The sequence below is a fragment of the Herpailurus yagouaroundi genome, unplaced genomic scaffold, assembly GCF_014898765.1.
Source record: "Herpailurus yagouaroundi ecotype Mexico unplaced genomic scaffold, PumYag 191, whole genome shotgun sequence".
NCBI classification, from domain to species: Eukaryota; Metazoa; Chordata; class Mammalia; order Carnivora; family Felidae; genus Herpailurus; species Herpailurus yagouaroundi.
The window spans coordinates 12399754-12412586 of NW_024412422.1; the positions used below are offsets into that span (position 1 = coordinate 12399754).

Below are 12833 nucleotides of genomic sequence, written 5' to 3' on the forward strand. Positions count from 1 at the left end.
GTCAGAGTCAGATACGCCAACAATTAACATATTGTGGCAATTGCTGCAGAACACTCAATGCCCTACACACAGGAAAGGCTGTTATCAACTCTCACCTTCTCCTCCCAAATCTTCAATTTCTGTTTGTCTAACTGACTCTCTCCTCCAGCACACAATCACCCCTATCACAATCACTATCACAGTCACCAGCACACAATCAGTCTAGGCATGGTACTGTCTTTCTCATTCATTTGCACATTCCCTCTATTGCCTTCTTTTCTTTTCTGTTTTTTTTTTTTTTTCTTCCTTCTTGCCTTCTTTTCAAAGACAAGCAGTCAGGAATAGCCTACCCTTTTATCTCTACTTCATCTATTATATTTATGTTCTTTCTGGTTACTGTGCCTTGGAATGGAATGTCTTCTATTCCTTACCTTTCCAACTTGAACTTAACTCAGGTGCCACCTCATCCAGGAAGCCATTTGACTCTGTGACAGGGTTTGGTGCTTTGTCTCTTTGTTCTCATAGAACCCTGTGCTGGGCTCCATCAGCAAATTAGTGATGCTGCATTGTAACTGTTCACTGCCTGTCGTTCCTGTATTAGACTGTGAGATCCTAAATATCTTTGCTTTCTATTCCTAGCACCCAGCACAGTACCTGACATGTAGTAGATGTTCAACAAAAATTGAATTAATGCACTATAGGTTTGAGCCAATTATTTCTGTTACTACTTAACAATGTAATTGATTTTATTTAGTAGCATCTATGAACATTACTCACATTAATATTTTACACCAGTATCCCAAGAGATGCATAAAACACAATTTTATTTGTAAGTTTTATTACTAAGTGAGTAATTATGTACTCCCTGGCCCAAATAATTTCTCTTTAGGTAGAAAGCCAAAGTAAAATAAAGCCTATCAATTCAAATAAAAAATGAAGTATTACAAATGCTATAAATACCTTTGGATATTATGTTTAGTTGTCAGAATTAATACATAATAACAACGTATTTAACCTAATAAAACTGAAGATAACAGATATTGAAGAACATTTTACACTGTATTAAACTTCACTGATCAATTTTTTTCTGCATACAAAATCTTTCAATTCTTACACACATTACCTTCATTTCAAGAAGTTCACTATTTGTTTTAAAAATTTTTAATGTTTATTTATTTTTGAGAGAGAGACAGACAGACAGACAGAGCATGAGCGGAGGAGGGGCAGAGAGAGGGAGACAAAGATTCTGAAGTAGGATCCAGGCTCTGAGCTGTGAGCTCAGAGCCCAACACAGGACTCGAACTCATAGACTGTGAGATCATGACCTGAGCTGAAGCTGGATGCTTAAACAAATGAGCCACCCAGGTGCCCCTCAATAAATTCACTATTAGTGGTAATTTCTAATAATTTCTTAGTAAGAGTAGGCCTATGCAAATTACTTACTGATATTAATTTTTAAATGGCTATAACAACAGATTTCTTTTGAAGATTTGTCTTAATTTTTACAGTAAGTTTTGAAGGAAACTACATCAAATCCAAAGAATATACACGAAAAAGATATACATCACACTGAGGAGAAAAAAATCATAAGAAGTTATTTTCTTGGGGGTACCTGGGTGGCTCAGTCAGTTAAGTGTCCAACTCTTGATTGCGGTTCAGGGCATGATCTCGCAGTTTGTGAAATCCTAACAGTGTGCTAACAGTGCAGAGCCTGCTTGGGATTTTCTGTCTCCTTTTCTTCCTGCACCTCCCTACCTCTCTCCCAAAAAATAAATAAATAAACATTAAAAGAAAAAAAAATTATTTTCTTTGTCCTGAAAATTAACATTCTCCTAGAAAGTGAAAACTTAGAGAATAAAGAATGAAATGACACCAACAACTAAATGCATGGCAACTTCCAGGTATTGCTTGACCCTGAATTTATAAGACTAAGAGGAGTGAGAGAGTCTATGGAAAGTCACCAATTAACAGGTATTAACCATATATTTTAGAGGCAACACTATACTGGTTTTTAAAACATGAATTAAATATACCATACTTCCTTGATTCTAAGATGCCATTGATTAAGTAACAAATACCATGTTAAATGTACATATAAAATGTAACATATACCCCAATGGCAAAAACAACTAAAATGGGAAAGAATATGTGTCTAGAATTAAGGAAATACTGTATTATCTCTTTTAACAGCTGTATTGAGATACAATTTACATGCCATAAAATCCATCCATTTAAAGTATTTAATGGTTTTTAGTAAATTCACAGAGTTGTGCAACTAGCACCACAATCAATTTTAGGACATTTTTATCGTCTCCAGAGGAGCTCTATACCCATTAGCAGTCCCTTCCTCCCTCCACCACACACACACAGCTGTCCCCGCCTTAAAACTCCCAAGCCCTAGGTAATCACTAGTTGGATTTTATCTCTCTGGATTTGCTTATTCTGGACATTTCATACACATGGAATCATATAATATGTGGTCTTTTATGACTAGTTTTACTTAACATGTTTTTGAGGTTCATATGTGTTGTAGCATGTATCAGTACTTCATTCCTTGGCATTCCATTGCATGGATACACCACATTTTGTTTATTCACTCATCAGTTTAGGGACATTGGGGTTGTTTCCACTTTTTGACTATTATGAATAAGGCTGCTATGAACATTTGTGTACAAGACTTTGTGTGGACATATGTTTTCAATTCTCTTGGGTAGATACGTAGGAATGAAACATGCTGGGTCATTTTGAGAAACTGCCAGATAATTTTTCAAAGAAGTCACACTATTTTACCTTCCTGCCAACAACAATTCCACATTGTTGCCAACAATTGTTATTGTTATTGTCTATCTTTTTTATTCTATGAATTATAGCTTGGAGCATAGTATTTCATAGAATACTACAGAAAGATGAATTAACACTTGAACAGCCAGATATTTACACTGAAATATTTCTCCAGTACCAATGATAGCTTTCCACTGCTCCTCCAGTTTACATGGTCTCCCTTCTGATGAGCAAAAACACTTTTAAAATGCCTAAGAAGGGTTTGGTGGTATTATCTCAGGTATTAGAACAATTTATCCTCTATGTAAAGCTAATGTGCCAACAGTCAAGTCATTAGCACAGCTCAATATAAGAAAAAACACCAAGCTTTAAGAGTCCAGCATTTTATTCCTTTTCTTTATGGCTCAGGCTCTAAAACTGTTCACATTTTTCCCATCCATCTTTTTCATAACATCCATCCTAGGTACATGCCCACATACCAGAGAGCCTCCCTCCATGGTGGTTTTCACGATCTTTACCTTCTGACCAAACACTGAATGGGAACCATAAAACCCCGGTAAAAGTTAAGGATGTCTTCAATAGGACTCTCATTAATTAACTAGAAAATGCCACTCTAAAATGCTGAGCTATCACTCAACAATAATTAATTCCCATGAGCTGATTGTTTTAAGGAAAACTACTGATTTAAACTAATATTCTCTGATCATCTAGATCATATAACAGTTTCCACTTACTTTCAGGCTTTGCATCTGCTGCTGTGTGGCGCATACTTTTCAGCTGATTTTGTACTCTTTGCAGTCTCTGCACCGCATGAAATAGCTTTAAAATATAATTAGATCCATTATTTCCTTAGTGTATTGAGACCTACCACTCACATGGACAAACAAAGAAAAATACAAGTTCCACGTAATTCTTATGATGTAAAAAGAACAAATAATAAGAACTAAGAAAATTACTATGTTGAGCTCAAAATGTAATTGGTTTTCTCAATACCTTTTCACATAAAGCTTTTTTAAAAAAGCTTTCAGATATTTTTTCTTTAGTTATCTGTTGTACTTAGTGATCAAGGAAAAATACTTGGTAAAAAAATATATGCATCAGGCTTTTCTTGTTATAACAATGGTTTTCTTTTCTTTTTTTTTTTTTTTTTTTAATTTCATTTTTAAGTAATTTCCACACCTAATGCTTGAACTCACAACCCCAAGATCAAGAGTTGCATGCTCCACTGCCTGGCCAGCCAGGTACCCCTAACATGGTTTTCTTAATTCTGAGGAATATTAGCATTTTCACAAATAAGGTCTTAGGTCAAGAGTTGCATACTCTACCAACTGAGCCAGCCACAAAATGATGTCTTAGACTCAGACACTGATGTGTGACACCTGGGTGGCTCAGTCAGTTAAGCATCCAGCTCTTGATTTGAGCTCAGGTCATGATCTCATGGTTGTGAGATTGAGCCACGCATCAGGCCCCACACTGAGCGCTCTTGCTCTCTCTTTCTCTCTCTCTCTCTCAGTGTCTCAGACACTGATGCTAGGTGACCATTCAGGGACCAAGCAATGCAGCTTATTAGTGCAGTGGAACTACCATGATGCCAAATCAAGTTCCAAAAGAGCCAAACATCTCATTGAGTAGGAAATGGAGCTGTTTCAAAGTGTATTTTTAATGTATAGTCTACTCAGTTTTTAAATTTTTTTTAACATTTATTCACCTTTGAGAGACAGACAGAGACAGAGTATGAGCAGGGGAGGGGCAGAGAGAGAGGGAGACACAGAATCCAAAGCAGGATCCAGGTTCTGAGCTGTAAGCACAGAGCCCAACATGGGGCTCGAACCCACCAACTGTGAGATCGTGACCTAAGCCAAAGTCGGATGCTCAACTGACTGAGCCACCCAGGTGCCCCTAGTCTACTCAGTTTTAAGACAAATTAAAAAAAAAATTTTTTTTAAATGTTTATTTATTTTTGACAGAGAGAGACAGAACATGAGCGGGGGAGGGGCATAGAGGGAGACACAGAATCCAAAGCAGGCTCCAGACCGAGCTGTCAGCACAGAGCCTGACGCGGGGCTCGAACTCACAGACCGTGAGATCATGACCTAAGCTGAAGTCGGATGCTCAACCGACTGCCACCCAGGTGCCCCTAAAACAAATTTTTAATAAAGTAAAAATAATCTTTTCTAGCCGAATTATTTTTTCTTTAAGGCAAAGTCTAAAAATGTGGAATGTGGGTGATTTTGCACCTTTTCATGATTTGCTTATTCGCCACTGGAATAAAGTCTAGTAGTGGATACTGTGATCGGTGGAATAAAATGGATGTTCTCATAGGCCCCGAATCTCAGGACACCCTTTGGAGATTCTGGAAGTTTTATCAGCCGTTAATCTTAATGCTTAACATTATGATGAATGCTCTGTGATGTTGGCTCAACATGAGTTAAGCACAAGCTAGAAGGTAGTATACAGATATACACTGGGTACTGAACCTAAAAAGTAGCATTATTGTTACTGGTAACAATAATCCTTTAAAGAAGTATTCCATCACATTAACAAAAGGAAACATGAACTTCCACAATCTAGAATTCTTTTTTCTTTACATTTGGATAACCAAAAGGAACTACTTCTTTCACCATAAGAATATAAACTTTTGTGAGGATACCTGATTCTTTTGTTCCTGTTTCTGTTGTGCAAGAAATTCTTCTCTCTCTTTTTCAACTCGAAGTTGCCTTGCTATTTTAAGCATCCGTTGATGATTCTGAACTGTCTCCACCTACAGTAAAGGAATAAGTAGTACATGTTACTGTCAAGTTTAAGAAAGAAATTAGCATGTCATGTGACTCAGACATCCACTTATCATTTCCTTTTGGCAAACAGTACTCCCTAGAGATGACAGTAACGTTCCAGACTCCAGGTCTTAAAAGTTCTGGGCTACTGCCTGGGGAGATTCCCTTTCTGTCAGTGTTATTTGAGTCCATCCTCAGATGTACACCCATGCCTTGCTTAATCTTCATTTTCATTCCTGAATCTGTGCAAGTGCTTGGGACTTGGGGCCAAAGTCTCACAGTGCTAATTCTTGCCTTACCCTTTTCTTCAAACGTTCAACTCTCTTAATGAGCTGATCCTTTTCATCCTCCATTGCACTGATATCCTAAAAAGTAGTCAAGGAGACATTATAAGGAAAAGTATTCTTTGTAGAATTCAAATAAAGTTGTCATATGATTGTGCATTGACCGTTTTCACTACATATAACCAGAGAATTAAGGAACAAAGATCCTCTTTTGGATAAAGGGCATTTTTATTTCTCCCCAGGGTTCTTTATGCAGGGTAATTTATTTGGCAGCTTGGTGTTCATTTAGAAAAGCAAATAAAACAGGTTATAACGTAGCAAGGTAAAGCTGCCAACCAGCACATTTGTGCTCTGATTCCAAATACGGGCACATGATTTTTCAAAAGTCTTCTATGATGGAAAGTGTGCAGGTCTAAAAACATGAACAACAGCTGCTGACATCCCATCTGCTCTGTTAAATACCAAACTATATATTCTGCCAATTTTCCATCAAAATTATTTTTAAGACTATGGTGTTTTCAAGACATAAATTTGCATCCGGTTTTGTCAATTAACCAATTCCCTTCCTAAAAATAAAGGCTTCAAAAATAAACCACCTTCCTGTTAAACAGCTCCATAATATTTGCAAGTGAAAACAAACAAAAATTCCTTCCTAAACCTAAAGAATGAATAGCCTAACCATCACAGTAATACTAAAGAGAAAAACAGACACACTAGTCAGCATTCACAGGATCTGAGGATATAGGCACTCTTACTCATTCCTGGTGGCATTGTATTGAAGAACAATATCAACAGTCTTAAAATAAACATATATACCATCTAGCCTGATAATTCCATGTCTGGGAATTTTTCCTAATAAAATATTCATGGAAGGCCAAAGACTTCTCTATGAGGAGTTTTACAGATGCTAATTATATCTAAAATTTGTAAATTATCCAAATGTCTGAAGATTTTTAAGTAAACTATGGCACGATACAATGAAAGTCATTAAAAATGGTGCAGAAGAATGTTTAATGACAGAAAAAGTCATGATATGACATTACTTGAAAGAAGCAGATTACAACATTTATATATAGCACAATATGAAGAGAAAGATTTAAATATATTCACTAAAATGTCAATAGTAGTTATCTATACAGTGTGGGATTATAAGTGAATTAATTTCTATCTTGCTTACCATATTTTCTACAAAGAATATGTTCAAAAACACCCTGGTAATAGTGAAATTAAAATGACAGACTCTCGGTTATTTTATCATTTCAGTTTACTCACATGACATAATGGAGGAAGAGTGGATGAAGGTCTATCATTCTTCCTTCATACTATAAGTATCCTACTTATGGATCTTTCTCTCCCATTAATATGAGTTCATCTTTCATTTCGAATATACTCAGCAAGCTCTCACTAAGAAACTACCATGTACGGGGCACTGTGATAGACACTGGGGTAGAGTGGTGAACAAGAAATACAGACATGGTCCTTGCCCTCATAGGGCATAAAAATAGTTGGGAAGACAGACATCCAAGTAATCCTAAGTCTGGTAAGTGTGATAAAACAAAAAGAACTGGGGGAACTAATTCATGTAGGAGATCAGGGAAAGCCTCCCTGAGGAAGCAACTTCTATTGTTTCCATGCCTGGTTGAGAATTTTAAAAATTTTTTTGGAGAATGTTAAGTAACATGTACCAAAAGTCCTAAGGGGCACCTAGGTGGCTCATTTGGTTAAGCGTCCGATGTCGGCTCAGGTCATGATCTCACAGTTCATGAGTTTGAGCCCCGCATCAGGCTCTGTGGTGAAAGCTCAGAAGCTGGAGCTTGCTTCGGATTCTGTGTCTCCTTCTCTCTCTGTCCCTCCCCTGCTCATGCTCTGTCTCTGTCTCAAAAATAAATAAACATTAAAAAAAATTTTTTTTTAATATTACTGTATTTTCTTTTCTTTACCCTTCTTATTTCTGCTGTAGAAAATCCAGATGTCTTGAGTTGCTCACATTCTTTATGCAAAGTTTTAAAGGCTTCCATCAGCTCTTCATACTAAAAGATAAGTTAAAAAATTATAAATTAATGACTAGATCCAATAGGCTTTTCTTAATCAGGTTATTCATTAACTTATAGTGATTACTTAAACCATTATAGAATGGCATTAAAAACACTTTCATATAAGATATAAAAAAAGTAGGTATATAAGATCTGGTCACTAAGTACTTCTCCAGCTCTCTCTCTGGTTACTTCCCTAACTCACATCATCCAACTATGGTGATCTTTAAATCTTTGGAATATTCTTCGTTCTCATCTCCAGTCTGCACACCCTATTTCCTCTGAGAACACTCTATGACTTCCTTACTTGGATAATTTCAGCTCATCATCTGTCAGGTCTCAGCATAGATAACACCATCTTCAGAGAAGACTTCTCTAGCCCTATACCTATCTAGATCAGAGTGTCATGATTCCAGAGTAAATAGCATGTAAAATTATAATTGTCTAGCTACTTATCTCTCTCCCACCATTAGACAAGGAGAGTTAGGAGGACAAGAATCCTATTGATCCTGTACAATTATGTATCCCTGGGACCTAGCATGGTGCATAACTGATATAGATATTCAATAAAAAGTAGTGGAATGAATGAAAAAAATCACAACTCTTATCCACAATTCTTTAAAAATAGTATTTTTTGTGAGCAATGACAGAAAATTAATAATATTTTTCCTGACTGATAATATCCTACAAATCTGTAAATCATTTATTCTAAAACTCTCCATTCAGGAAGACAATGTGCATTTTTTATTAGGGTCTGTGCTAAATGACAGGCTAAGTATATAAGCCATTTTATATATATATATCTCAGATATGCTTCAAGAACAAACATGTCTTTATTATCACTAATTCTTCCATGAATTATATGGACAGATTTAGTAAAAACTATTAATAAACTTCCTCCAGGGGAATTAGTTTTAATCAAGTTTATTGATGCGGGTGGGTAGGGAGGAGAAAATATTTCACATTTATGCTTCTCCATTTCCTACATTATGTAAAGCCTTCAAATGTAGGGGTTGGGGTGGTCTCATTCTGCTGTATTTCTCCCAAGGTATCTACTATAACATTTGACATGATTATTTACATAAACTTTTCAATCCCCAAAATGTCTTAAGAGATCAATATTGACTCTATTTTGAATGACTGCCATGACAATCCAAAATAACAAAACATGGATGAAGAAACATTTAGTTTTTATTGCTTTGATTCAATCCCAATTTTGAGTACATGCTGTATAGAAGCAACTCTACAAAACCCTGGAGGAAAACAAAGATGGATAAGACAGGATATCTGTCTTCACAGACCTCATAATCTGTTGGGAGAGAAAGACTGACAAACTATTCACAACAAACTGGCACAAATCAGTCTATGTACATAGCATAGAATAAAAGCACAAAGTGCTAAACTGAGACACCTTTTAGAAATCAAAGTCCTTTGAAATCTTAAGCTTAAATCCTCTCTTTCCATGGTCTTTGATCAGCGATGTGCTTTGAAATCCCAGGACCAAGAGCCAGATCAGCCAGAATCCTCAGTAGTCAAGAGCTTTAAGACTGTAAGGCCAGGGGGGCCTGGGTGGCACAGTCGGTTAAGCGTCCGACTTCAGCCAGGTCACGATCTCGCGGTCCGTGAGTTTGAGCCCCGCGTCAGGCTCTGGGCTGATGGCTCAGAGCCTGGAGCCTGTTTCCGATTCTGTGTCTCCCTCTCTCTCTGTCCCTCCCCCGTTCATGCTCTGTCTCTCTCTGTCCCAAAAATAAACAAACGTTGAAAAAAAAAAAAAAAGACTGTAAGGCCAGAACCCAATATCCTAAAACTCTAGAAGGAAAGTACACTGAAATTTCAAATTCCTAGCCCTTTCTCTACCTTCTGCCTGACTGGGAAGTCCTTTGAGGTCTCAAACCTAGCTTCTTTGCCTATACACAATCCTCTCAGGGGCTCGCATATCCTGATTTGTCTGGGATAGTGTCAATCTATACTTTTGCCCAATTATTATGATAGTTCCTTTCTCGCTGACTTGGATGACAAATTGTAATAGTCACCTAATTGATCAAGAAAGTACTCTACAATCCCAAACCTAAAACCCTATTGACCCGCAATTCTTAATAAATTACTTTAAAATCCTAATTTCATGATTTTTTTCTATCACTGAAATGGTATTTGTGTGCAAAAGTCAGTATTTTCATACATGATTGCAGCTGAACATTACTAATAACTATTTTACCTTTTGGTGCCACCTGGAAATACAGAGAAGCAAGTAAGCTAGAGAGAGATTAAGAAGTATTTAAACATGTGCACATTGACATCCATTACAGATAGTTTAAAAGTGCCATTTGTGTATTGTATACCTGTTTATTGGTATCAGCCACTGTTTCGTCCTGAAGAAACTCACTTGGTACCTCAAGTTTTATTAAAAAACGAGCTAAATATGCTCTTTTCTTCAGTTCATTAGTCCTCTGAAGAAGCCAGTGGAGCACTGGGTAAATTACAGGTTTACTTCCAATCACCAGACCCTGACGAAAGGTACTCCTACAAAAAGAAAATATCAACAATAAACGTAAAATTAGACCTTTAGTATATCACTGGACTACACAGGGAGGTTGTATTGGAGCCATAAATTGGTATAGTCAGCCTTAATGCTTTATTGACTGGGCAGGTTTAAATTATTGTTTCTACCTAAAAGGGCAGATAAAGGATAAATGATAAAATGGAATAGATTTGCCTGACTTGTTTGATTAGGGGGAAAATGACCCACTTACGACTCTCCATGACAAAATAATATTAAAAGTTCAAGATTATTTTGATATTCAGTGATATTCTGAAGTCATTGACTAAAGGAGACTGGGTATAACTTAGAAATTCTGACTGTAGACTATGAAGGTTTGGATATTAAAGCATAGCTTTAAGAAAGCAACATGTGATCAGATTCTTACATGTCTGTAGCATTTCCTGGAGGTTTGTATTTAAGGATACCAAGAAGGCTCAACATCCTTTTGGCTGTATGCTCTGGCATCTCCTCTCTGATATCAACAACTTGCTAACAAATAAAGAAATTGAAAAAACATGTTATTGTTGTATATCTAACAAAGAACGATATTTAAACTCATTGACAAAATTGTTCTGCTAGAGCATAACAGGTACAATGGACTCTTCATAAAACAGATGAAGTATGGAGGCCCCCAGATTCCAAGTGAGGGTACATACAAGTCAGATCAGGATTCGTATTAAGAATGTCAAGCTCAAAAAGTATCCAGTGGAAAGACCAGTGTACAAGAAACATGAACTAACTTGCAATACAATAAAACCTTTTGTAAAAGCATTTTCATTCCAAGACCAAATCTATTTATGTTTGAAGTAGAGAAATCATTTCTAAATAAGGTACAAGTAGGTAATTTAATTATTAAGTTAGTAGAGAAACCTTAAAGATCATTTATTTTTACTTTACAGGCATGGAAAATAAGGCCCAGAGGTTAAATAAATTGCCCAAGACTCACAGATACTTACAGGCAGAAACTGGCTTTCCTGCTACCCTTTTCATCACAAGAAAAACTCTTACCTTTGGGTCAATCTCAGCCAGAACATCATTGAGAATTTGCAATAGTTGCATTGGCTCCAGGGAATCAAATGTTATTAAATTATAGTTCTTCCTAAAAGGCTCCTTATTGAGATTGTCCACAATGAATTTGATTTGATCGCTCATAATTAGGTCTTATAACTAAAAATAGAGATAAAATTCCTTAATACTTGTTATAAACATTCTGGAAAAAAATCAGTATTAAGTTTATAGGAGGTAGGCATGAAAAGTATAATTCTACATAGTACACAAAATGCTAAGAAAAGGGTTGTTTTGCTGAAAGAAATCAGAATATGAAGACTTTATTATGAATGTTACAGTACATACTGTTAATATTTAATACCAAATGTTTTTATATATGCATCTGGTATGATAGCAATCATCTGAGTTAACATTGAATTAATATGGACAAATGAGTAATAAATTCCACCTATATTAACATCTCTTCCACTCAGCTCCACAACTACCCAGGGGTAAAGATTTGTTAGGCTACAGACATGCTTCTAATTTTGTTTTAATTAGCAGCCCATGCTTAAAAATTGGGCGATTTTTTTACATTAAAATCCAGACACCTAATTTCTGGTCAAAATAAGATCTGGCAACCCTGGGCACCCATTTGTGCACAGCCACACCCAACTGAAGCTGAACGGATGCTGCAAGCTTTAGCCTAGGTATGCTCTCTTTGGTTTTGTTCTGGTTTCCTCCACCAAGCACTCTTCACCATCATCGACTCTGCCACCCTTGAGTAATTCAGGCCTATGTTTCCTTGTGTCTTCAATAAGGTAACAGCCTCAAGTTTTCTGGCCCCCGCTTCTATTCCAAATCATTTGTATGATTTTCATTGCTCACAAAGTCCAAATTTCTTGGATTTCGAGACTCTTTAAGATCTAGCTCAATTTAGCTTTCCCAACTTTATTTCCAAATTGTTACCTTTCACTCTTTTAAACTTCACCGGACTGAAATTAGTCACTGCTCCCTAGTTTTTCCACATCTGCCTTCAGATGATCTTTTTTCTTGCCCAGAAAGCCTGTTCCTTGCCTGATCTCCACAGGTGCAAATCCTAAGTCTTTCAAGCCCTGCCCTCCAAATGCACGTTCCTCCAGGAAGTCATTCTCTATCTCCCATGTTCTGTGTCAGAATAACAGCAGTCCCTGACCTCCAAGTTAATCACACTTTATCTGCACCGCTTTCTTACAGTTACTTTTCTGTTTTGTACTAATTATTTATGTACATTTTCTCTTCTTTACTAAACTATAAATTCCATAAGGACATATCTGTGCCTAATTCCATCTGTGAATACCCACTGCATCAAAACAGTGACTTCTTTCCATAGACTGAATAAATGTATTCACAGGCCCAAGGCCAGGAAAACACACACACACACACACACACACACACACACACACACACACACACA

The 12833-nt window shown here is 36.6% G+C and overlaps 1 protein-coding gene across 11 annotated transcripts in view; it reads right to left on the reverse strand.

Annotated features, from left to right (window-relative positions):
• The window catches only part of IFT81 (intraflagellar transport 81), a 229763-nt gene that overhangs the window by 112793 nt on the left and 104137 nt on the right, over positions 1–12833 (reverse strand). For 4 of the 11 annotated variants that reach the window (XR_005781174.1, XR_005781172.1, XR_005781173.1 and 1 more), the window contains exons 1-7: positions 11399–12791; positions 10776–10879; positions 10191–10371; positions 7759–7848; positions 5834–5899; positions 5411–5521; positions 3495–3579 (exon numbers count right to left, since the gene is read on the reverse strand). Coding sequence is in view for 6 of the 11 variants with exons in the window: in XM_040444143.1 (XP_040300077.1) it covers positions 3495–3579; positions 5411–5521; positions 5834–5899; positions 7759–7848; positions 10191–10371; positions 10776–10879; positions 11399–11542 (781 nt within the window). In the remaining 5 variants the exon portion in view is untranslated. Of the gene's footprint in view, positions 1–3494; positions 3580–5410; positions 5522–5833; positions 5900–7758; positions 7849–10190; positions 10372–10775; positions 10880–11398; positions 12796–12833 lie in introns of those variants that run through there. The other 7 variants (XR_005781175.1, XR_005781176.1, XM_040444141.1 and 4 more) reach the window with 5 other exon arrangements.